The sequence below is a fragment of the Aspergillus affinis genome, assembly GCF_023601865.1.
Source record: "Aspergillus affinis strain CMG 70 chromosome Unknown NODE_8_length_531634_cov_87_933514, whole genome shotgun sequence".
Taxonomy (NCBI): Eukaryota; Fungi; Ascomycota; class Eurotiomycetes; order Eurotiales; family Aspergillaceae; genus Aspergillus; species Aspergillus affinis.
The window spans coordinates 298,704-323,519 of record NW_026515789.1 but is presented as its reverse complement, the minus strand read 5'-3'; the positions used below and the strand labels follow the sequence as shown (position 1 = coordinate 323,519).

Below are 24,816 nucleotides of genomic sequence, written 5' to 3'. Positions count from 1 at the left end.
TAGCTTCTTCGTACAAATTCGCCCGAGATCCTTGTTCATTGAGCTGTCTTATGTGCAGATATACGACCGAACTTCAGAGTTTAGTTGAACTTTTCACGAATCTGTCCTGTCTAAGTCTATGTTGGTTTCCCTCCGCCGACATTGTAGAAATGTACAGTAGCTATTACAGTAGCTATTAAGACTTCTCTATCATCGCGTATATCCATGTGCACCACCGTCTAAGATCCACTGCTCATTGTCATAATTGTCATCCTGAACCCGTCGCCACGTTTGCTTTCGGTCCTTGCGTGCTGTGCTCTCCGGCTGTTTCCCATCTGCTGCCTTCCAGACCGGCCGCACCAGTCCACCGGCCGCAAGTAGAGGATTCCGACTGAAAGCTTCGCCGCTGCCCGTTCGCCCCGTATCATGACTGAGAGCCTCTTCCGCCAGGGTCTGCTCCTCCTGCTCCTCTGCAGACGGGCTTGACTCAGCCGGTCCAGCCGACTGGTACACCCTCGTGAGTCGACCACCCTTGATATCCAAGCTCATGACGGTCTGCTTCTTCTCCCACTCCGGGCGGGCCCGCTCTTCCATCTCGCGCAGCACGCGTTGCTGTTTCTTCAACGCGAGTGCTCGCTGCGCGGGACTCATCCACAACGTGGACGCAACATTCGGTGTCTCGAAATCTGCCGCCTCGTCAACGACCTTGGTTCGTTTGGCGTTCTGCGCCTGGAACTGAAGCAGTCGGTCTCGATGCGCCTTGGCGGCATCTAGCTTGTTCGGCCCTCCTCCGCTGCTAGATCCCTGTCCCGGTCCGCCTTCGCGATGAACGCTCTCGTTATGAGCGCGCATCTTCTCCTGTCCTCGTTCGGCTCGCAGTTCCCTGATCATGCCCTGGATCTCCTCGCTCGAGAGCAACGGTGTCCCGCAGAACGAGCAGGGCTGGAGACCTTCCAGCGAACAGATGATCTTCCCGCAATTCAGACAGTTCGGAGCCGGATCGAACAGCGGATGTAACGACGCGTAGCAATTGCATTTCTGACTTTCTCCGCCAAGCGTCGGATTCGTAGATACTTCCAAGGCGGCGATCGCTGCTGTTAAATCTGAGATATTGTTCGTCGTGAGAGCACCCTTCGACGATCCCCCTCCTCCGCCTCCGCCCTGTCGCGACGACGACGGCTTTGCGGCCTTCGATTTCACATTCGGTAGGTAATCCGAGATCATGGGTCCCGAGGCCGACGGCGGGGGTTTACTGCTGCTGCTGTTCGAAGCACCCGGTCTCGGTCCCGGAGAGGGCGCCCGCGATGAGGAAGCAGAGGATTCCTCACGCGACGACGGTGCCAGGAACTGTGCGCTGGGCCGCGACTCCGAACCCGTATTTACCCCCGCGGCGGTACCTGGCTTAGTCTCTTTCCCTTGTGTGCGACCTCCCGAAAACGCGGCCATATAATCCTCGTCCTGGTCGGCCTTGCGATACCCGCCCGCGACATTTCCAAAGTTCTCAACTTGTCGGACAGGACCGGCGCTGTGAAGCGGTGGTTTGGACTTTTTGCCTTTCTTCGCGGGTTTGCCGTAACCTGCTGGACTGGCGTTTCGTGACGAGGGTTCGGAATCTGTAATTCGTGCGCGTTGGGTAGAAGAAGCGGGTGGTTCACGGCGGGCACTGAAGGACGAAATGAATTCGAATGCGGCGGGGGAGTCGCCGAGGAGGTTTTTGAGATGCTCCGCACCTTCATCTTTGGAGAGGCTGGCGGCGTAGGAGAGGATCTGCTTGAGGGAATCGTCGTCTAGGGGAAGGATTTGGGAGAGACGGGGAACTCCCCATGTTAAAAGCGAGGAATCGGCCATGGGGTGTATTGTTTAAGTAGAAGGATAAAGAGATTGAAGGGGAGGTGAATCGGAGACGAAGCTGAGATGCGGAAGTGGTTGGCGTTTGTCTTATCGGAATTGTGGAGAGCGTGGTGGCCGTATTCTTCAGGCCACCATGACCTCATCAGTCATTATGAGTCAAGGCGCATCATGTTGACTACCTTAGCAGAGCCTGCAAGGGGAGAATCTCGCTAAACGGTCCATGGAATTAACCGCAAATGTTCTTAATGCTGGTGCTGGTACTCCCCAAACTATTGTACATACAGTGCATCTTGCACGATTTCTGCATCATCATCTATTCTTCAACCGAAGATCAAAAACAAAACCACATCGATCAAGTTCATGATAAGAACTGACAAAGGAAAAAAAGGACATAAGAAATGAGAGAAAACGACGCCGAACATGTCCCAGATTTTTCGACATGATTGTGTACTAGAGCAAAGTCCCCGGTGACGCCTTTGATGCCGAGTATTTACGTCTATATCGTTAAAACAAATTAAAAAGAAAAGAAAACAAGGAGACTATGTCCAGATCTCGTCCCCGATACAGAAAGTGTCTGTGTTTCTGCGAAAGTAATGTGTAGACTCTTGAAAGAGAAATGAGGAAGACATGATAAAAAAGAACGAGCGAGAATTGTCAATCTCCGTTCGCCTCGCTTTTGATGTCAGCGTCGCCTGAAGCTGCTGCATCTGCGGCGGCCGCCATGTCAGGCGTGAGGCCGTTCTTTAGTTTACTGCTAGGAGCAGGAGGTGGCTTTTTGCCCGAGAGTTTCTTCGGAGCCCCTAATTTTTTCTTCTTCGTGAGAGCTGGCGACGGCGCATCATCCTCTAACGGACGCTTCGGTGGAGCGGATGTGGGCGTGCTGGTGCCGTTCTCCATGGGCGTTTTGTTCCGACTGGTTTGCCGACCAGATAGGCCCATGCATCGATCCATGTGCTGCGCTACACGCGTCACGACGAAGTATCTCGGACATTGCGGGCACTTGACCGTCGGGAATGAAATCTTCTCCGGGGCCGCGTGCTTGAAGGAGCCATCGGGCGTCGTGGGAGGACTCGAGGCCGGAGTATTAGATGAAGTAGTCTGTTTCTTCTTCTTGGGATTGAGCTTGTCGGTCGCGAACGGATTGCCATGTATGTCGTGTCCCGGCTTGTTGATCATCGGCGTCTCAGTGCAGTATTCGCGATATGGATCGGGCGGTGCCCGCGCTCCGACCCCGGTGGTTGGATATAGGAGACGCTGTAGCCGGCAATCGGGGCAGATGATGTCTTTGACGGTCTGAAGCGGGTTTCCCTTGAGATAGACCTTGCTCTCTTCGAAGATGGCCGCCTCGGTTTCCACTCGAAGATCCTTGAACTCTTCAGAATCAGGATCGCCCGAGTTCAGCGGGTTGGCGGACTTGTTGCCGGATTCTTCGCGGCGCCTGGCCGCTTCATCTTCGGCTTTCTGTCTCGCCACGACGACGGCGGAGCGCATGCGGGCGACTTTCTCATCGCGATGTACCTTGGCAACAATATCGTAGACGATGTTGTAGAAGGTGTCGTTCAGAATGTCAGAAGTCTGAGTACGTCAGTGATGGAGCCCCAAGCAATGAGAAAACCGATATGCGATCCGTCACGGATGCTAGACATACCAATTTTGCGATGGTGCCCGAAGCATGTGAGCTACTCTGCTCTCCCGATCCATTTGATTCGCCCATTTTGTCGGTGTATGCAAGTGTATTCTGTGTGTGTAAATGTTAGGAGCTAGCTAACACCAAACAGAGTGTCCGAAGGTGACGAGAAGGAGAAGGAAAGAAGACCGACAGGCAAGTTGTCAGAGTGAGGGGCCCTGGGTGCGACAGATACCTATTGCCCCAAAAACAATAAGAGCAATAAGGATCGCAACAATCACCGAGGTTCACAGTCCCAGCCCCCCGAATGCCGTCATGATGCGCAGCGCCAGAAGACTAACCTTATTCACAGTTTATAGACCCACTACCCAAGACAATGGCCAAAATAACAAGCCCGCGCAATACCAAAGTGAATATCCCTGCAGTCAACAATACGACTCCATGTACTCGTGCGTGTGGTATACCGTCCAACGATAGGAATCGATGAGCGGCGACGGGGGCGGACAGTCGGAAGCCGGGCAGGAGAGCGCGCGGAACAATCGATCGTGAAGACAGGACTCAGCGGAGTGGCCAGTAGCACGTGCAGCACCTCGAGTTCATCGGCCGGTCGATAAGTGAATGGGGGAAGGTCTCCTGTCGGTGGCGGGAAACGCCTACGGTAGGAAGAATCAGCGGAGGACTCGTTTCTTCGCAGGGTGAGGACCGGCTTACCTGGTTTACATGAGAGAGGGAGTGTTGTATATATAGATAAGGAAAGTCGACGATCCAAAAAGTCAGGATCTAAAGAGCATCCGGCAGTCCCACCGCGGTCTTGTCCGTGGGGAAACAGGCAGATTGGAGTGGACTGGGAGGGAAGACCGGCGAGGCTTTGCGCTGGCCTTTGCTGCTGCTGGACGACTCTCGCCGACCGGCCGATCTTATCTTATCTCATCTCCGCGTTTGTCGCTGTTTGCGTCGAGTGACTTCCCCTCCTGACTTCTTCTTCCTCTTCTCTCGTGACAGGTGGGCGTGAGTACATACGAACAGAGAGAGAAGGTACATACAACACGGAACTTCTCTATCCCCATCTTCTTCTGTACATACACTTATCTACACACCCTCCGCCATCATGGCATATCAGTTCTTCGCAAAGGCGCATCAATCCAAGCAGCCGCCCACTTCTCCACCATTCTCTCCTCCCTCCTCCTCATCCCCATCCTCCAACACCAGACGCGCCAAATCCCCCATAAGCCCCCCCTCGCTGAGCGCCTTCCGACACCAAAATGCCTCGCACGCCACCATCGCCGCCAAACTCAAGCCCCCGACCAGCTCCGGCGACTCCTCGATCTACCAGCCCGTCGCGTACCCTCACGCCATCGCGTCCGGATACCCAACTCCACACCCCCACGTTACCATCGAACCGGTCAACACGGCTCACATTCCCTCGTTATCCCGAATAACAGGCCTTCTGCTGCCCATCCGCTACCCGAACTCCTTCTACACCGCCACCATCACAGACCCCGTCATCGCCTCCGTCTCGCGCGTCGCCATATACCATGATCACCCGGTAGCCGCGGCGCCGGCAACGTCCCCCGCCACGGCGGCCTCTACGGGGTCGGACAAAGTCATCGGGGGGATTCGCTGTCGTCTGGAGTCAGTCCCGCCTATGGCCGCGAAGCGCCTCCCGGGCAAATCTCAGCGAGACCCGGCGAACTTGTACATCCAGACACTGCACCTGCTGTCCCCGTATCGGAGCTACGGCATCGCGGCGTCTTTGCTCAACTCGTTGCTCTTTTCCACGCCGCCGCCGTCATCTTCAGAGGGGGATAAGGGCGGTCTGCAGTCTGGTTATTGCGTTTCCTCGCTCGTCAGACACTACAACATCCGCACGATCACGGCACACGTTCACGAGGCGAACGACGAGGGCCTGAAATGGTACGTCTCGCGCGGCTTTACAGTGGAATCGGGGGTGGTCGAGAACTACTACCGGAAGTTGAGGCCGTCGGGTGCGCGGATCGTGAAGTTGACGCTAGAATGGGACGATGACGAGAATGGCGCAGAAGGGGATGATGGATCTACCAACGCGAACCCGGATGCCCCGGAGCAAGCGAAGCTCTCCGGCGACGAAGAACACTTTGTGTCGGCAGAAGAAGAGGACGGGGATGATGATTGGGAAAAGGTCGAAGCTGACAATGAAGATGAAGACGATCATGGCGTGACACTGTTCTCGGATTCGAAGTTGCTGGATGCTGACGATACAGCGAGTCGGAAGCGGAAGGCAGATGATGAACCGCAACGATAGTGTTTTTTGGTTTTTTTATCTGGTTTTTTTAATTTCGGGATTGTTTTGGCTGTGGCACTCAGCTCTTTTTTTTGACTTGCGTTCTGTTTGGTTTTGTTGCACCTCTCCATTCTTTTATGTTGGATATATATACCCTTGTCAATAAGTCGCATACTCAAGATCTACAGCTCACGCTATCCTGTTCCTTCCCATTATGTTTCATGACATCTAGAGACATGTATGTGTGTGTTTAACAGTCTAGAGACTTTCCTCATTTGATTTATAGATGCAAGGAATGATACAATATTGAATATGATTAAACTCTAAATTAGCATCAATATAAGAAAACAATGCATTACGGGCGTTCTAACAACCAAAAAGAAGCAAAAAAATAAAAAGAGAGATGATGCTATTCATATGTGCAAAGTAACCCCAAATGTACATTCAAACAAAACATTATCGTCAAGACCGAGAGCAAACCCAATCTGGAAACAAACGGGTATCGGGAATCATCATACATGAAACATTTAAATAACCAAGTAAGAGCATTCATCAGCGCGTTTGCTTTATAAAAAAAAAATTGAAACAAATAGAAACAGTATATGTGAGACTAGATCAGATCAGATACTGTAGTTCTCTGCATGCAGGAAGATCTCGTCCTTCGACGAGTCGTTCATTACCTGTTGCTGAAGCCGCGCTGTCGTATGCGAGACTTCAACTCTCATGCTCGGGGGCCCGCAGACGAAAACACAAGCTCGGCGACCGAATCCCCGCGAGTATTCGGTCAGCAGGCGTGGGATATCCGGACGCACGTAGTCAATGCGCCAGCCGTTGCGTCTTCCTTGCGGGAGTGAGGCATAGCGCGGGAGAGATCGAGTAGACACGGCCGGGGAGTGGGAGAAACCAAAGTCGAACGGCAGACTTTCGTTACTATCGGATGTCCCTGCATTAGGGGAGGGAAACTGGTGATTATTCACCATGGGGCTATAGTGCCTGCTAGTGTTGATATGAGGGAGGGTATGCGCGGGAGGCAGCGCAGTAATCGCGTCTTCGTTCTCGCGACGAAGCTCCTTTTCGACTTCCGGGTCACCGGCGGCTTCTTCGCGAATGAACGCGGAGTTACGCTTATCGAAGACCTGCAAGGTGTTGTAGATTTTCTCCTGCACGATGTCGTCGGACATGCGGCCGTCGACGGTGTATTGCGGGGAGCCGGTGAGGAAGAAATGGAAGTGGACGGAGTTGGGAGGTGCGAAGTCTCGGCAGATGCGGAGCTCTTCTTTGAACCATTCGATTGACTCGGGGTTTCTGAATGCCCAGATTACTCGAATCGATTTCGTGACTGCTTTGCGGTCTCGCATCTTCTTGATCAGGTAGAGGAGTTGGCTGGCGATTGCGGTGATGCCGCTTCCGCCGGCGAAGAAGACTACGTCGTCGAAAGCGGCCATTTCGCGACGCATCCCGCCGTAAGGTCCCTCTAGGAAGGCGGTCCAGGTCTTGTACGGGCCGTACTCGAAGGCCTTGAGGAAGACCTGGCGGGTGAAGCCGCCGAAAGGACGAAAGACGAGGGCCAAGTCACGATAGTTCTCGCCATACTCGGAGGGAAAGTCGTCGCTGCACAAGGAGGCGATGGTGAATGGGTGGCGTCCGAAAAGTGAGATACCGGGCATGCGCAGGTAGACATATTGGCCTGGTTTCCATCGCATGCGGGTCGCGACCGTCACTTTGACGGTGTTTTGGGGAAGGATGGTGATCGCGGACTCCTCTCCGATCATGAATGATAGCCGGAAAGGGTTGGTCCAGTTGAGGTAGAAGAGTCGAACGATGAAAGACATCACCCAGATGGCAACAGTGGCCCATAGATAGTCCCATGATGTCAAGAAGTTCTTGCAGTGCCAGAAAAGCATGCCGAGGAAGACAATAGACACTGGCATGTGCACGGCCACGAATAGCTCATACATCCATGATCGTAGTATGGGCAAGGAATGCAGGCATAAGAAAGCCAGAGGAACAAACGCCGCAAAACCGGTCCCGTAAACGTAGACGTGATTCGGAAGAACCTGCTCGTAGTACACGAAGGACTCGCTTTCCCAGATTGGCGTGGCATAGAACGGAATCATATGAACCAGGGTTAGGAAGAGGCACAAATAGCCTGCCCATCGATGAAGGACATTCAGTCTCTCGTGGCCAATGCCGGTCAACATGCTGATGAAATTGGCTCGGGTGCTGAGTGCAATAATCCAAGGGATCATGGCCACGGCGATCATTCCAGCACGAATGGCCAAAGGAGGAGATCCAAGAGCAATGGACGAGAAATAAAGCGGTCGAGGGAGGAAAGAATAGAGCGTGACAAAGATTAGGGCTGCAAGGACAACAGCGGAGGCCCCTAATGACGGAAGCACGACGCGGAACTTCCATACTTGTATCACCGGAAGTGGTCGATAGAAGACCCATCGTACAAATGCGATGGTATTGTTGATCGGTGCAATTGTGGACACCGACGATTGTTGTTTCGCGCTGGTGGTGTTGTTGCTCGGCAGAGGACCATGAGCCGGGAAGAACTGAGTAGTTGAACTGTCCGTCGCTGCGCTGGGAAGCTCATATTCGTCCTGAGGAGAGCAGATGCACGGAGAAGCCGCAGCGGCATCCTCTTTGTACAATGCGATCCGTATCTTGTCACCCCAGACATGGTAGAACCGAATGACCGTAGTGATGGCCAGTAGGATCACGGAGAAAAAGACCCATCCCAAGGCGTATTTGTCTGACTGGTCCCACGGGTCTCGTTGCTGTTCAGCGATGTCTGCCGGAGAGTTGGATGCAATGATCGGGATATTGATTCGCTTCGCAATTGAAGCAGCAGAATGCCATATACCAGACATGGTGCTATTTATTGCCGCGACGCTTCCACTTTTCTTGTTTAAACGTCAACGAAAGCTGACTGTAACTCTCTTGATTTGCTGTTCTCGTCACTTCATGTCCAGCAAGCTGACCTCTTCAAATAGTGGGAACTACCATTGTGGTAGTAATCGCTGCAAAAACTGTGTTGTGGTTTTGATGGAAGAAGAACTGTATAACCAGCGAAAGCAAGCATGGATGGATAAAAGAAGAAAAAGGCAAGATCAACCCGGTGAGAGCAAATTGAGACGAGGGGAGCGAGCGGCGAAGAGGAGTATATGGAGCTTAGCATGGCGTCGACGAGGATGACGGCGATGCGGGCTCAATCCCCGCTAATGCACGAGCGGCGGGCGCTGTCACCTGCGGCCGGCCAGGGGATCCTCGCATTGGCTGCCGCTCGACTCGCCCGGCGGTAATTCTGTCCTCGTCACTCGCTTTGCGCAGAACTCGTCACCAACGGGGGCTAATGGTTGCATGTCGATCGGTGAGTGAAGAAGTCCCAGTCCCAGTCCCAGCTCTTGGTACATGCACGGTGCGAGCCGGATGGGATGCCGTGTTGCCCTTTCGTTCAATTGCGATACGCTGGCTTGGCCCACGCTAACGATGCCAGAGTCAGTCACTGCAGGGAGAAACCCTGGAAATGACTGGGCTTTTTGAACGTTTTCACCATGGAAACGGGCTTTCTGTGACCTTCCCATACTCGCTTAGCATTATGAGGCACCCTCGGAGCCATCCGGATCTCCTAACACGATCAGAATGCATCCTTGAAAGACCCCAGCATTTACCGTGTCTCCCTCATTGTATGTACAAACGATACGGAATACCTTGATTCTTATTCGCTAGGTCTTACAACTTGGACTCGGGCCGTGCTATGGGAGTGATTGAGATGGCTGTGGCGCGGATTCGACGCAGGTTCTCTTACCACAACCCGGTCAAAGCGCTGTTAACACAGCGCGAGTCAGAAAGCGATTCGTGAGTTGAACAAACCACTCAGTGGTGCGCTTAATAGTTTTCTTTCCATGTCTATCATGTGGAATAAGTCGTCCCATCAGTAGATGAAGCGCCGATGATATTGCCAACTGCTCGCCACCGAGTATAGATTAAGTGAACTCAACCCTGCGTGCTCTGATTTGAGCGTTAATCTCAATGTGACATCGAGGACAGATACAACTTAAACGTTCGCGGTTACTTTTCAGCATCATGCATTAGACCAGCTGCGCCATCATAGAACTTTTGGTGCTATCGACATATATTGTCGCTCACTGCGGAGATGGCACACAATCCACATCGAGATGTCTCCATCTCCAACCGATACCACAGTCCCAACACCATTCATGCAAGCATGATTCGCCTAGAGTCCAACGGCGGTCAGGTCTGGTATAGGTACGACATAGCGGAACAAGAAAACATACACCGAGTAAATTTACTACCACTTGGCCGCCGCCCCATTGGAAACCTGCAGCTAGGGCAAGGCCGTGTGGTCTCCTCTCTCGTCCCTGTCCTTGTATGTCCGTTGAAAGAGGACCCCTGAGTGTCGTTACTCCAGTGTAGAGTGCTGGACTGCTCACAGGCCTCACTTTCCTGGAATTCCTCAATCTCTTCTTGGCTTTCTCTTGGGTTTATCATTTCTTCGTATTCCTTGCACGTCACGCCTTCATGCCAAGGTGTTTCCCTGTGAATAAAGCATGTCCTCGTGCCACAAGATCCGCATACCACAATCGGATCCTCCAGTCCTCCGGCGTGTAGTTGTCCATATCCACAACTCTGCCGAATGCAGGGGACAAACTCGGCGTCTTCCTCTAGCATCTGCCAGGTTCGCATCCGATCATAGGCATGAAATGTCTGTCGGCTAGCCCATCGTTGAACCTCTTCATCGGAAAGCTGTTCATGACAGAGAGGACATGATAGTGTGCTGGTGTCCTGCGAAGAGAATTGGATGTCAAGACACCGACGTAGACATCCTAGACAGATATCAGTGCCGGCTACAGAAGTATGGTCACAGGCTGTTGCGATTGGTGTGCTTGGGAAATAGTCATCCCTGTACGTCTCGAAACAGACAACGCAGGTCAGAAGTGGCTTGTTCTGTATTTTTATGTCGTTTTGGGTTATCGGATGAGGCAAAGGGCTTAAAGGTTCCTTCTGAAGTAGAGAGAGTACCACCCGGGCTGTGGCTTCGTCGCTCCAGCAGTTTGTTGACACCTCATCGGGCACAATGGTGGATGTTGTGAGAAGTTTGAGGTTATCGTCTGTCGATAGGCTAATCTGTTGCGTTCTGTCCGTCAAGCTGCCGTTCACTTGAGGTGTGCGAGAAGGTTCATGAAGAGAGTATTGGGGCGGTGGAGAAATGCTGCGAGGGTTGATAGCTTGGGAGATTTCTTCCAGACATGGTGCGTTCATCTTTCCCTTCATGGAATATCCTGTCCGATAGAAAAGGGTCCAACTATCTCGATCAGAGACAATGACTGTTCAGAGAGGTATATAAAATTCCATCCTGCCAGAAACCGGAAATTTCCCTTGAAGCACATTAGGTACTCACCCATGCACAGATCTTGTACGAATACAAAACAAGAACATCCTATTTTAGAAGACGACCCACTAATGCCTGATGACTAGAGGTTATCTTCCATGGTGTACTAGAGTCAAGAAGGTATCATTCTGCAATAAATACGAGTCCCAAGTATTCAGAGCGCCACCTGCCTGAGGCTGCACGGCGTTTGGAGTAAACGATCATCGGGGATGCACAACTACAGTCCGAGGAAAGGTTGGGGACAGCTCGGGCAGCTTAGTTCGGGGACATATTAGAAAGAATACGGAAATCGTCCGGAACTCTACGGATACAGCGGAGATATCTAGAAAAGTTTAAGTTGATTGACGTGGGTGTCGTGGTTGGAAAACGCCTCCTTGCTGCCGAGAAACGGGTTAATGTCCAGTTTGATCGGTCCATGACGGCAAACCATATTATCCACGAGCGAAAGATTCCAAGAATCCCCTCTATTTCCTGATTTCAAACCATCATAACATAAACAATTTGCATAAGTTTCTGCGTTATGCAGTTATCTGGGATCATTTGGCGGGCCAAACTCAGAATCTGGCTCCCGAGATCTCGTGTTTATATTTAGATGAAGCGACGATCCCGCGACAACTTATAAGCGAGCCTTGGGTTGAGTTGGAAATATTTGCCTAAGATAGAGAGATTAGACGAGTACAACATCGATTTCCTGGATTTTCACAATTGCTGCTTCGTAGTATTCGCTGTTGACCGTCCTTTTTGGATTAGCTCACAGAGACGCGCAATCCGGCATTATTCCACAAGTTGGGAAATATTATTAGCTAATTTGAAAAGGTATGCTAAAATTAGTATATATTTTCATGAGAAAACTAGTATCTCAAGGAGTTTCCAACGGAATGCTGGTGTCAAGCTTGGAGTATCAGGCAGGTAGCTTGATCACCGGATACCGAGAATTAAACAAGATGGGTGGTGTTCTATTCAAGCTTTATTGAGGACATTCATCTCCTGCAGCAAAAAGGACCCTTCTAGATGAATATAGACGTAATAGAGTACAACAATCAAGTGATTGTCAAGGAGAGGCAGCTCTGAGATCGTCAGCCTGTGAGACACCACCACTTTCACCGCCTTAGAAATGGCAACTATTCTGCCGCCGAAAAATAAGTTGCTGCTTCTTTTCTTCCGCCGAACAAAGAGCGACTGTCTACCGTCTCAATCCCCAATCTACGTCTTCCATAAATTCGTTTAACAAACTACCAAGCTCTGTCTGCTACGACCAATTTAAATCATGGCCTCCGCAGCAGGAACCGCTGCCCAACCAACCCCTCCATCCCTCTCTCTGCCCCCCTCCCAGTTCGCCCGGCTGCAACCTCACGCCTATCTTCTCGCCCACTTATCGCCTCCCTCGTCGAGCCACCACCCCTCCATTCGCGCCAACGGCCGAGCTCCCTCGCAATTCCGCATCACTTCCGCAAATACCGGCTCCCTGACGCACACCAATGGCAGCGCGGTGGTGCGAGTAGGCGACACGACGGCCGTCTGCGGCGTGCGCGCAGAGATCCTGCATACAGACGACATCGCCTCATGGAGCGTATCGCGCTCCGGACCCTCATCAACGGAAGGATCCAACAAGCGCCGAAAAGTGGATGAGTCTCCGGACTCCGACTCCGACGCCGACGCCGACACCAACGAATCTCAAATCCAAGACCTCAACCTTCTGGTCCCCAACCTTTCCTTGAGCACCGGGTGCGCTCCGGGTTTCGTCCCCGGTGCTCCGCCCTCATCGCTAGCGCAGTCCCTCTCCCACCAGATCCTCACTTTGCTGCATAGCTCGCGACTCGTGCGGGCCGACGACTTGCGGATCTGGTACCAGGCGCCGAACCTAGGCGGCGAGGAGCTGGAACGGCATAACGAGAGCGAGCAGATGGATGTGGACGCCGACGCTGCTGCTACGGGCGAGTCCGAGAAAGAGATCAAGGCCTTCTGGGTACTCTACATTGACGTCATGATCATTTCGTTGGCCGGGAACCCGTTCGACGCGGCGTGGGCGTCTGTGCTCGCGGCGTTGCGGGACACGAAACTTCCGCGTGCGTGGTGGGACGTGGATAACGAGACTGTGGTGTGTTCGGATGCGGTCTCGGAGGCTAAGAAGTTAACTTTGCGTGGACTGCCGGTTGCGAGCTCGTATGCTGTCTTTGAGGCTGATGCGGCGAGTGGGTGGAGGGCTATGGTTATCCCTGACGCGGAGGAGAGGAAGATCACGGAGAGTCGGAGACAGGGGATTCAGCGGAGGTGGATCCTTGCTGATCCTGATGGATATGAGGAGGGGTTGAGCCAGGAGAGGGTATGCATTGTGGTGGATAAGGAGCAAGGTGGCAAGGGGAAGACTACGATCTTGAAGATGGAGAAGAACGGTGGTTTGGCAGTGGATAGCAGTGAGTTGAAGGAGCTGATTGATGTGTCTGCGCAACGATGGGATGATGTCAAGCGTATCTTGGAACAATGTTGAAAGATGGCTTTGTTCATTGGAGACCTTACCGAACTATGATTACTGTTGATGATACCAACTAAATTTGAAAAAAGTCCTTCAGAACATGATGTATTGATGTTTCATGTAAAGGCGGCAGCCGAGGTAAGATAGATAGACTGTTAGAACATGAAAAAGCACAAAAAAAGGCATCAATTTCCGTCCGAACGCCTCTAGCCATGCCCGCTTTCATCGAGAGTACAAAGAAGAATCAAAAGTCCCTAGGCAGACCGCGGATTGATACCCCTAGTTAGCAGCGGTTTTTGCTGCGTTCCTGGCGCTCTTGCGCTGCCTTTTGGTAGGAGGTTCGTTATCACCGCCAATGACAGCCCAGTTTTCGTCTTCCACGGGAGAGTCAGCACGGGTTGACGAGCTTTTCGAATCGTCGGTAGCCTCGTCAGTCTCAGCAGACTTAGCTGCGGACTTTGCCGACTTGCTCTTGCGCGGGATGTAAAATGAAAAGGAAAATAGATCCAGATTCTCGTCGGCTTTGCCATCTTCATCGGACTTCTTGTCGCCGGCTTTGTCGTTCTTTTCATCGGTGGACTTTTTGGAAGCTTCGTCCGACTTTTGTGCCTTGTCGGCTCCTTTGTGTGACATGTTGAAGAGTTTACGAAAGAAACCAACATTCTTGTCTTCTTCTTCCTCTTCCTTCTTCTCCTTTTCTTTATCGCCAGACTCGGTCTCTTCGTCTTCCTCGTCGTCTTCGCTGTCGCTGAAGTTCCACATGTGATGGATGTCGCCTCGAACGAAGGCAGTACCCCACAAGGAGATGAGAACGCCGGGAACCAGATATAGAAGCGCGGGCTGGGGGTGGTTGAACAATTGCATGACCACTAGGGTTGTAACCAATCCGGCCAGGTACCCAACGACACTAGCCTTGAAGTAGGTCTTAGGAAAGAGTCGAGCATCCTGGTAGGGGGGCTCCAGCTCAGCCTCCTGCGGTTTAATGGCTTTCGTCCAGAAACGCTCACCCCATCCTCCTCTAGCAGACTGGTAGATAGGCTTGACTGGCTCTTCCTCGTTACCTTCAGCTTTCGCTTTCCGGTATCCCTTTCGCAGGTAATAGAGGTAAAGGTCAAATCGAAGTGCGTGGCCGACCATCATACCGGGGATGACGATGTCGCCCAGACCCAACATGGCTAAAGAGATGGAATCGACCGGCTGGTCCGGGCCTGCGGGGCGAGGGAACAGGAGTTTGATTGGCACATCCAATGATTTCGCAACTGTGACCATCAAGGGTGTGAAGTACACGAAGTAGATGTCGTAAAAGAAAAGCGAGCCGAGGATGAGGGATCCAGTCAGGAAAGTAGAGGGCGACATAAACTGCAAGACTCCGTAGCAGAAGCTAAATCCGAGGAAGTTGGTTAACCACCACGGCTTCTCGACGAAAGCGAAGTATCCCACAGCCGGCAGGGCCAGCAAGATGCTGAACAAGTCCAGCATGTCCACTGAGATTTCGGACTTGCAGATGCGGTGAATGTTGATTTTGAATTTGGCCTTTTGGTAGAGCGCATTGCGACAAGTCCACAGAAGATCGACCGTGGAGTCCGGCAATGGGAAGGAACCAAAGATGCCTGGAAGGGGAGAGCGTCGGACCCGTGAAGAAGTAGTCTCGCCAACAACATTGAAAACGCGCTGAGACTGCTGCACCTTCCAGAGCCCACCGTTGTAGGTATATGTCCGTGGGAAGGTGAATGACCGGAGAACCGAGAGGACATCACGCAAAAACGCCACGGCGAAGAACACGCCCATCTGAGAGAAATAGAAGCCCAGAATCTTGTTCAGAAGCTCGGCACCCATGTATTTGATCACCAAGTATAGCCCACCAAGAGTCATACCGGCAGTCAAGGGAAACATGATTGCATCGCGAGGCTCCAGTGACTCCATATTTGCCTTGTTCTCTCCCTCCTCGTCGTCTTCGTCTTCGTCGTCGGAGTCGTCATCGTCGGTTTTCTTGGGGCGTTTGGCAGCAGAGCTTGGTCTTGAGAGCGAGGCATGGGCACCGATGTAGATCGGGAATAAAGCGGAAACCAGGAGATGCAAGTAGGTTGGAATGAGAGGCTTGACAGCCTCGAGGTGGTAGATCGCCTCGCCCAGGAATTCGGCGAAAGGGCTGACCTCGTCCATGGTGACGGTTGTGATGAAGTTTGGGGGCCGTTCAAACGTTAGAAGGGTAGAATTCCTAATCTTTCATAGTTAGGCAATAAATTAGGGTTATTGTGGCCGTCAAACCATTAAACCATGGCTCTGTGAGGGGAGTTTATATGTGAGAAAACAATCGACAGGTTGCATCACTGATGACATGCAGCACATGCCAAGACCGGCATTTCCCCGCCGCCTCCAGTTCCAGAGAAACACCATTGATCAACTTCCGGTTCCTTACAATTCAACCGGCATTTTCCTTTTCATACCCAAATTCACCATGGCTACAGATGTGGCTTTTGATACGAGCATGGTGAGACTCCACGTGACATCTTCATATCGTGATTGATATTAATTTCCTGCAGGGCTCGTTCACCGTGGAGCTCTACAATAAGCATGCGCCCAAGGTCAGTATTCCTGTTTACATTTCAAAGTAGACAAGTCTAATTCTATTGTGATTATTAGACATGCAAAAACTTCGCGACCCTTGCACAGAGAGGCTACTACAACAACGTCGTCTTCCACCGCATCATCCCCAACTTCATGGTACAAACTGGCGATCCCACTGGCACCGGCCGAGGAGGAAGCTCGATCTACGGAGAGAAGTTCGAGGACGAGATCCATGCCGGCCTCAAGCACACCGGCGCCGGCATACTGAGTATGGCGAACAGTGGACCGAATACCAACGGCAGTCAATTCTTCGTCACCCTTGCGCCAACCCCGTGGCTGGATGGAAAGCATACTATTTTCGGTCGCGTCAAGAGCGGAATGCGGGTGATACAGCGCATGGGACTAGTGAAAACAAATGGCGAGGACAGACCGGTAGACGAGGTCAAGATCCTTCGCGCCAGAGTTGTGGAAGAGGGAGGAGAAGAATGAGCTGGCTGTTGGAATACGCCTCCAATCTGACCGGCCTTTATTTTGAACTTCAACCAACCCAGCGGTTGTTCCTCGTCAGCCAGGCATATTGTTCAAGTTCATCATATAGGTGCAGACAGAAGCTAGTCATTGGGATAAAGCCCAAGGTACCGCTTCGTTGCACGTCGACAGATGACCGACGTCTGACTACTGGAAGTCACACAATCGCCCAGGACACCCCGAAGGATACACAGCTCTGGTAGTGGTCGAGTATACTGATTTACAAACCTGTCAATATCACTTGGACAGAGCATGGCTCAGGATTGACAAGAGAAGAATTATGGTAATATAATGTATCACTACAAAACGAACTGCTTCCATCAGATGTTTCTCCAGAGCAGCAGATACAGAGTGATAGGTTCTCTCTACCACTCCTGTAGAGCACAAGACCAGTGAAGGCTTGTACGAAAGAGACAAACTACCATGAGATGGTAGCATGCCCATGCAGAGCACCAGGAGTGGCATGAAAAGGAAAGGAAGAAAAGCCGGGCAGACGCGCAAATTTCAACTCGCGCAGATTACCGAGTCTAGCCGCTTTGGGAATGGCTCATATCTATCTGCCTTAGGCATCGAGTCACCGTAAAGGGAGCACAAAGTATGGAGGTTAGATAACACACCAGCTTGCAGGGAGAGGCTCTATTTACGGATTTTGGTAATACTTGAAAGTGCATAGAGCTTCTTCTATCTTGAATTTGTATTTTGAGTTTGTTCTCCTATATGAATTGACTGCAGAGCTTTTGGCGAGTCAACAGCATCCATTCTCCGCCCGGTAGAATAGTATTATGAAGTTCATGGCACTCTCGCACATACTCCTTGAAAAGTCCAATACCATTACGGTATATAGCGGTAGACACCAGGCTCAGTAGCAGATGAATTCATAATAATAATATTGTGTTATCTGCCATGAAAACAAGGCCAACCTGATGGCCCCACCGTCGGAGCTCCCAAACACGTGACGCACGAGAGCGGGTCCCGCAGTATTTCTTCGCGTGTCCTTCGTCTTCTCTCCCTCGAAAATAACTTTCGTTCTCGGAACGAATGATCCTCTACACACCACTCATGGGCTGGAAGGTCCTGCTGCAAAGGCATTCAACAGCGTGTCACCCGACGTGATGATAGTCGGGCACACCCTTGTAAATACAATAACTTAACTGATTTCCAGCTATCATCAGCCCCAACAACAGAATGGAGTCGCTTTCTGAAACGCCATGGGATGTAACAATCTCGGGCACCGGTCTGGCCCAGTCACTTTTGGCACTGTGAGTTCTACCTCTACAACCCCCATTGTCCAATCGCTAACCTTTTCAAATAGCGCCCTTTCTCGATCTGGAAAGAAGGTACTTCATGTTGACCGGAACCCTTATTACGGAGGATCAGAGGCAGCGTTCAGTCTGCAGGAAGCCCAGGAATGGGCTACCAAAGTAAACGAGGGTGAGTGTCGGTGCTAATCAATCAGCTTAGTATGTTACTAACGTTGTTTTATAAATTAGAACCCGAACACTTTCCTTTTGAAGACGCAGCTGTCTACTTCCCGGAGGATAATACCCGGTTGTCAGCCTCCCGGGCATATACCCTGTCCCTCTCGCCGCAACTCATCTATTCTCGGTCTCGACTGCTGCCTACTTTAGTTTCTTCAAAGGTTTACCGCCAGCTAGAGTTTCAGGCGGTCGGAAGCTGGTGGATCCACCAAACTTCGTCCGGTAATGACAACGGCAGCGGGTCTTTGTACCGAGTACCAAGCAGTCGAGAAGATATCTTTGCGGATGACTTGATTACGATCAAGTCCAAGCGGACTTTGATGAGGTTTCTCCGTCATATCGGAAAGCCTGAAGATGATGAGGCAGGTCCCGAGGAGGAAGATCTTACGTCTTCTCTCCCGGAGTACCTAAACTCGAAGTTTCACATACCCGCTGAACTTCACGATCCCTTGCTTTCTCTTGCATTGTCACAAGCTGCGCCTCATCAAACATCTGCTGAATTTGCGGTCCCTCGCATCAAGCGACACCTTGCATCCATTGGCGTGTTCGGTCCTGGGTTCGGCGGCTTGTTGGCAAAATGGGGCGGTGGTGCCGAGCTCTCCCAGGTCGGTTGCCGTGCCCTTGCTGTCGGCGGTGGGGTCTATGTCTTGAATGCTGGCATCAAGTCTATGAATCCTCCCACTGAAACAGGGGATGGAGTCGCGCGTGCTGAAGTACACCTGTCTAACGACGAGACGATCAACTCCAAGTTTGTGCTTGGTTCTCAGTGGGACCTTCCTAATCAGGAACGTCCTACTTGTGACAAAGTAGCTAAGTCAATTACGATTGTTTCGTCTCCCCTCGAGAACCTTTTCCCAGTCACAGCTGAAGGTGCACCCGTCCCTGCCGGAGCCGTGGTGGTATTCCCAGCGAGCTCCTTGTGCCGGGCAGATGACTCGCCCCCGGTCTATATCTTGGCACATTCAAGCGAGACTGGGGAATGCCCGTCAGGACAAAGTAAGTTTTTATCTATATCATTCTCTCACCACTAGCCTTCTCGTTGCCCCTGCTCCCCTGCTCATATGATGACTCTTTCTTAAATTTACTTATCTACATTGCCTGAAACGCTCTGTTGAAAATTTATAATCTGATCATGAGCATCTTCCTTGAAATTTGCCACACTGCATGGTCCTGCATCAATGCTAACTATATTGTGTTAGGTGTTCTGTATGGCAGCGTTAGTATCTCCGGTGCTGAGGGTCAATCTCTGATTGAGAACGCGATCCATAAGCTTCTCGAATCAACTGTCGATCCTGGTGCAGCTGTTCTATGGTCACTGCGTTATACGCAGTTGGGTCACGTCAGCACACAAGCCAGAGCGCAAGCTTCTTCGCTTACGCGTCTCTCCAATGACACCTTTTGCTTCCCGCCGCCCAATCTCGATCTTGCTTTTGATGATAGCCTGATCGACGTGGTTAAAGAAGCATGGAGGCTAGTGATGGGTGACCAAGCGAACGAGAGCGAATTCATGGAATTCGAGGACCGTGAAGGTGCCTACGAAGAGGATTGATCCGCAATTCTCTTAATACTTCTATATAGCTGTTCTCATAGTGTCATAGACTCTAATCCAACCCATCTATTTCTTTGGAACATTTCAGCATCGTAGTTCATTATCTTGGGTACTTGGTAATCTTAATGCCTGAAAAACAGGCAGCCCCCCTTAAATCCCTTCAACTCCGAGAATGTCCAGCTTGCCTAGCTTCTTCCGATCAACAATGTTCTTGATTCGAATGCATAGTACTGCCTCCATGACATCAAGGAAACATGAAGAAGCACGTCATGACAACAATCACGCCCATCAGCCACCCTGTTCGCCATTTGAGTTTGACTTGACGGAAGATAATTCAATAATCAGTCTAGCTAATTTAGTGAAATAGGGTAAGAATATAATTTAACATCTAGTACAGAGGCTCCCGCACTTAGAGCACTGCGATTTTCATTCTGGGCATCTCGCTCAGCGAGATGCAGCGGGTTCCTACGGTTTGTAAGAACTTGCAAAATGGCAACAGTGTGTGTTTTTTGTTTTTCGTGACGACCGTCGAGCAGTCCAACTGTTCTCTGGTTCCGACGCTCAATATCAGGGAAGCGATTAAGGGAGCATTGGGCAAGCAGCCACTCGAGCACTATCAATGGAGGAAAGAAGAATTGAGGTCAGGTCTCAGAACAGAGCTGGCCTGCCTAGTAACAAAGCCTGTCAAGGACAACAAATTGCAAGAGATTTGAAGGTATTCCCTAACGCGAGGGGCCAACACGTTCCATCCATGTAAAGAAATGCACCACTCAGATAAACATAGTTGTTAATGTACTGTAGAACCCCGGAAGTGCGGAGGCTCGATACGGGACCAAACATGGAATTGCCTCAACTCAATGATCTGCCTCGAATGAATCATCATCTAGAAGACGGAGGGATCTTCTTGTATAATGAGATCGGACAGTATAGGCGGCGGACTGTCCGGCTCCTCGTCATCGACCGGTGGAGTCGACATCTGTGGCGGTTCAGTTGCCTTAGTGGGCAATATAAGAAAGTAATCATCCTGCGTTGCAACGACCTTCCACGGTTTGACACTGAACTCGATATACCCCCCGTATGGTCCTTTGAAGTATGAGGCCGCGTCATAAATATCAACGTATTGATCGAGGTCTGGGCAGGCCAACATATTGCCCTAAAGCTTCTTGGTGTAGCAAGCATTCTCTGTCACATCGGCATTGATGAGTTAAGGGAAACCCTGTACCATATCTTCTCTTATGAGAGAGTAGTGGAATCTTGCGACGAGGATTTCAGGGCCTTCGGGCCCGGGGATTATGACAGGGTCCCCTCTGGGAAGCCTGGTCCGCTTGATCGACCTATTCTGCGTCAAATCTTCCGACTACCAAACGCCACACCGCCGGACCGTTGCTGTCGCGCAGCAAAATCTAGCGTAGATGGCGCTTTGCAGGTATGAGCGAAAATAATGCGGCATGGATCCACTCCTAGATCTAGAATCTGCTCTATCTCCGCAAGAGAGGCGCAGCCGAAGTTGACGCCCATCTCAGCTAGCAACTGGAGAAGCTTTTGATCTGAGTTGCATTTTACCGCTAGAGTCTTCGTCAAATGCGTTGCTCGGAAGGCCGGAATGATGTGGACTAACCATAGAAGGGTTGAATGTGAGGCAAGGCCTTTGTCCATCTTTGATGCTATTGGATAACTTTGGTGAAGTCAGCAACAAAGAATGGTATATCATTTTCGCGAGCGTAGGGTCTTTTGCTGAAATGTTGGAGGCGGGTTTGTATCAAATCCTCGGTGGAAGGCTCCTGGTTTCCCATCTCCTTTTGTCACGCAAGTAAAGTATTATATCATGTTACTTCGAAAGGATTGGCCTAGTAACAGTGCGTGAAACTTAATTGCTGATCTTGGGGACATAAGCACTCCCACCTTATAATATTGTCTACCATCTTACCCTGACTGAAATCTGCATCAACACCTAGCTTATTGGCATCCTACCTCATAAAGTCATTCAATAGTTGACAGGTCTTCTGCCTTTAGTGAGTCTCGTTTAACATTCCAATTTTGAAAAATGGACCTACCATTTTCTTAAAAAAAGCCCCAATGAATGTTAACAATAATCTAGTTTGAGTCCTGGGTCGAAAGATTTTCAGCCGTATATGTCGCACGGCAATATTAGATGACTTACGATGAGTTTATGGATGGATGGGTATACAGTACTTATCTCTCGCAAAGAGGAGTGGGTGTATTTTCAAGACGGGTTGAGCGGTGAGGTGGCTTGAGCTGAAGTTGGAGATCTACTTGACTTGCATCATTACGCTTCCAGAAGGGATATGCATTTATGTATTGAAATAGGGATGGCTCAATGGCAGTCTGGCATAGCAGAAAGGTTGATATCATGGATGAAAGATCAAGCAACCGACACTCCCAAAACAGCACTAGTAGACAGCGGCGCGTATACCCTGATCCTGCTTCATAATGAAAGGGCTGGAAACGAAAAGAGTGAATTGTATGATTCTAGCCCAGTCCTCAGCTGGAATCTCAACAGGGAGGAACGCTATCTAATTGGCCACGTGACTAATAGTCCGTCCATGTTTCTATACTGTCACCGGTTCCACCACTACAGTATGTATAAGTATATTGGCGACGAGATCTTGCCCAGTATACCCTACTTCGGTATGTGGGGGCCTTGCCATGATTCCGTTTCAGAGGTTCTGAACGTGGTACTTGAAATACCCAAAGATACAAAATCCTTTTCTTCTGGTATGACTATACTGGGAGCTTATTCCAATTTTACTAACGTAGTATTTATGGTACAGTTGTGGTAGCTGTAGTATATTTCATTCCCCCCGACCCCTGGCAAAGTTGTTTTCCCACTATACTAACATACGAATCCGCACCCAGCCTAGTTGGCGGTGGTTTAAGATTCAACGCGTAGAGCGTTATGAAGGTGTTCCCGAGCCCCCTCGCACAACCACGCCTGGAACGACAAGGACCAATGCGTTAGACAACCTCAACCCGATCACTGCGCTTCGGACCAGAAGACAGGCCCGACCTAGCGATGGCCACACCACCGCAGCGCGCCCTGGACTGCGAGCTCCGGAGACGACAATGGACGCGTCACGACTAGGGAAATCTGCAAACTGATCGACTTATTAAAGAAATGATGGCGAGCTCATTCAATCCATCAAAAACAAATTGCTAGAAGTAAAGCATGATCGGTACGTCCTCCACGCGCAGAACGAGAACCTTCACGAGCAAGTCCAAGCCTGACGGGCGCAAATTGGTGCCCTCCCATCATCACCAGTAGCAATATCATGGGCCGCAGTAGCAGCGAGCCACCCATATCTTCAATCAAACCACCAACCAGCGCCCAGATAAGGACCATAACTGCGTTCGAATCAGCTCTGCCCTCTTTTGTGGATCCTGGAGACAACGGTTCTGTTACCGACCATAGCCTGTCAACTTCTCTCGATAAAGCTATGATTTCAAGAAAATATGAAGCTCTTATACAAGCCTGGTGACACTTTAAAAGGCCCCTTCGTTTCTGAGTGCGATTTCCATACGGCGCTTCTTGACGCCTTCCCAAAGCATGCACCAAAACGTCTTATTACAAGCTTTCTCAATGGAATGCTTTCTGAGTCCCAAAAAATTCTCTTTACACATGGTGATTTTCGACCACAAAAGTTTACGGTCAAAAATGTAAATGTGGTCGCTATCATCGATTGGACACTGAGTGGCTGGTATCCGGGGTACTGGGAATTCGCGAAAGCTTTCCTTATTTGGGGATGGCATAATGACTGGGCGGATCACTTGATGGAGATTCTTCAACTCTATCATGCCGAAATCTTCATTACACTCTGTTCTAATGGCAAAGCTCTTGTATTAGGAACTAGCTTAGTAGGCCGGGATTCCAACATCAGAGCTTGTTCCCCAATCTCGACCTATCTCAATAATGCTTGCAACCCTCTATACATGAGAACACAATGTGATTCTGCGGTTGATGATAGTGAGCTACAACAAGCCCAGTCCCTCAAATAGTTCAAATAAAGTGGGTTGGAATCCAACATGCTACTTAGACGCCGCTAATTCCTCCACATGGGCTCTGAAAGCCCGCTGAAGCTGCTTAATCATTCCACCATCCACAACGCCTTCTTGCCAGGTGAAACCAAGTGCCAGCTTTCCATCTCGTCCTGTCACCGCACTGATCTTGATTGCAGCACTACAAGCACTCGCGCTTTGGCTAAATAACATGCCCTCGATCCCAAAGCACGAGTTTTCGGACGAGGAAGAGCCCACTCCGATATTGGATAACTCGAAGGCGGCCATCCTTTTACGGCCCAGCTTTTGTATCATCCAGTGATGCTGGTTTGGAACAAATCTCAAATATCCAACTGACAAGTCGCCTCCTTTTTGCGCCATGGCATGATCAATGGCTTCTTTGGCCCGACGGGCCTCGTTCCAGTCAAATAAAGGGGTCCGGGAATACATCGTTGAAATTGACCCGACATAGCAGCCCATCGTTGATGTTGTGACTGGCTGTGGAAGAAACCGCCGCAGTGATACTGCGCAATCAGCCTGCAGTGATTTGAATTTTGATGGAAGAACTGAAAAAAGGCAGATCGCAATAAGGGTTTGCAGCGCCGCCGTGACTGATGAGTTTTCTCTCTTACTTAGTGCTGTGAGCATCTTTGTGTCGGCTTCAGGTAACCATAAAGATGAGAATCGGGTTTTTGCTGGAGTGAACTGAGGACTGGCTGTCCATACATCGGATGAGGGCTCGGTATAACTTCCTTGAGATCGCAAGAAATCTTGAGATATAGGAAGAGGATACAGGTCCTCCATTGGTGGGATCAGCGCACAAGATGGGGTCTCAATAATGGACTTTGATTCGATCTTGTGCGGAAATCTGTGAAACCGAATCATGTTTTCTTCCAGCTCCTCATGGAAAGAAAGAGCACTTCTCGTATCCATGAGTGCATGATGGAATATGAAGACGAGAGTAAAGTTTGTAGGTTCATTATTGTTTTCCAGAACGCATAATCGCCAGAATGGAAGAGGTCTATGAGGATCAAAATGGAAGGGGCAATTGTGTTGCTCTTCCACGGTTC

General features: G+C 50.6%; 10 protein-coding genes across 10 annotated transcripts; 4 read left to right on the top strand and 6 right to left on the bottom strand.

Annotated features, from left to right (window-relative positions):
- Positions 1-189: 189 nt before the first annotated feature.
- Positions 190-1,827, bottom strand: KD926_011077 (C2HC5-type zinc finger protein; the record flags this gene model as incomplete). The annotated part of the gene is made up of 1 exon (XM_053096060.1): positions 190-1,827. The coding sequence occupies one exon, from the start codon at positions 1,825-1,827 to the stop codon at positions 190-192; it is 1,638 nt and encodes a 545-aa protein (XP_052959885.1).
- A 657-nt stretch (positions 1,828-2,484) lies between these two features.
- On the bottom strand, positions 2,485-3,544 carry KD926_011076 (transcriptional activator; the record flags this gene model as incomplete). The annotated part of the gene is made up of 2 exons (XM_053096059.1): positions 2,485-3,405; positions 3,479-3,544. 2 exons carry the CDS (start codon positions 3,542-3,544, stop codon positions 2,485-2,487), a joined length of 987 nt encoding a protein of 328 aa, XP_052959884.1.
- A 1,021-nt stretch (positions 3,545-4,565) lies between these two features.
- Positions 4,566-5,738, top strand: KD926_011075 (uncharacterized protein; the record flags this gene model as incomplete). Its single annotated transcript, XM_053096058.1, has 1 exon — positions 4,566-5,738. One exon carries the CDS (start codon positions 4,566-4,568, stop codon positions 5,736-5,738), a length of 1,173 nt encoding a protein of 390 aa, XP_052959883.1.
- A 599-nt stretch (positions 5,739-6,337) lies between these two features.
- KD926_011074 (putative metalloreductase transmembrane component) lies at positions 6,338-8,593 on the bottom strand (the record flags this gene model as incomplete). The annotated part of the gene is made up of 1 exon (XM_053096057.1): positions 6,338-8,593. The coding sequence occupies one exon, from the start codon at positions 8,591-8,593 to the stop codon at positions 6,338-6,340; it is 2,256 nt and encodes a 751-aa protein (XP_052959882.1).
- Positions 8,594-8,965: 372 nt separating this feature from the next.
- KD926_011073 (uncharacterized protein) lies at positions 8,966-11,018 on the bottom strand (the record flags this gene model as incomplete). The annotated part of the gene is made up of 3 exons (XM_053096056.1): positions 8,966-9,292; positions 9,532-9,549; positions 10,323-11,018. The coding sequence occupies 3 exons, from the start codon at positions 11,016-11,018 to the stop codon at positions 8,966-8,968; spliced, it is 1,041 nt and encodes a 346-aa protein (XP_052959881.1).
- A 1,385-nt stretch (positions 11,019-12,403) lies between these two features.
- On the top strand, positions 12,404-13,624 carry KD926_011072 (3' exoribonuclease family protein; the record flags this gene model as incomplete). Its single annotated transcript, XM_053096054.1, has 1 exon — positions 12,404-13,624. The coding sequence occupies one exon, from the start codon at positions 12,404-12,406 to the stop codon at positions 13,622-13,624; it is 1,221 nt and encodes a 406-aa protein (XP_052959880.1).
- A 264-nt stretch (positions 13,625-13,888) lies between these two features.
- KD926_011071 (aspartic endopeptidase) lies at positions 13,889-15,772 on the bottom strand (the record flags this gene model as incomplete). Its single annotated transcript, XM_053096053.1, has 1 exon — positions 13,889-15,772. One exon carries the CDS (start codon positions 15,770-15,772, stop codon positions 13,889-13,891), a length of 1,884 nt encoding a protein of 627 aa, XP_052959879.1.
- A 295-nt stretch (positions 15,773-16,067) lies between these two features.
- On the top strand, positions 16,068-16,666 carry cyp1 (putative peptidyl prolyl cis-trans isomerase (CypC); the record flags this gene model as incomplete). The annotated part of the gene is made up of 3 exons (XM_053096052.1): positions 16,068-16,100; positions 16,153-16,194; positions 16,253-16,666. The coding sequence occupies 3 exons, from the start codon at positions 16,068-16,070 to the stop codon at positions 16,664-16,666; spliced, it is 489 nt and encodes a 162-aa protein (XP_052959878.1).
- A 1,224-nt stretch (positions 16,667-17,890) lies between these two features.
- On the top strand, positions 17,891-19,732 carry KD926_011069 (putative Rab geranylgeranyl transferase escort protein; the record flags this gene model as incomplete). Its single annotated transcript, XM_053096051.1, has 4 exons — positions 17,891-17,964; positions 18,018-18,136; positions 18,196-19,179; positions 19,383-19,732. 4 exons carry the CDS (start codon positions 17,891-17,893, stop codon positions 19,730-19,732), a joined length of 1,527 nt encoding a protein of 508 aa, XP_052959877.1.
- Positions 19,733-23,776: 4,044 nt separating this feature from the next.
- KD926_011068 (Alcohol acetyltransferase) lies at positions 23,777-24,196 on the bottom strand (the record flags this gene model as incomplete). The annotated part of the gene is made up of 1 exon (XM_053096050.1): positions 23,777-24,196. One exon carries the CDS (start codon positions 24,194-24,196, stop codon positions 23,777-23,779), a length of 420 nt encoding a protein of 139 aa, XP_052959876.1.
- Between the last annotated feature and the right edge of the window lie 620 nt (positions 24,197-24,816).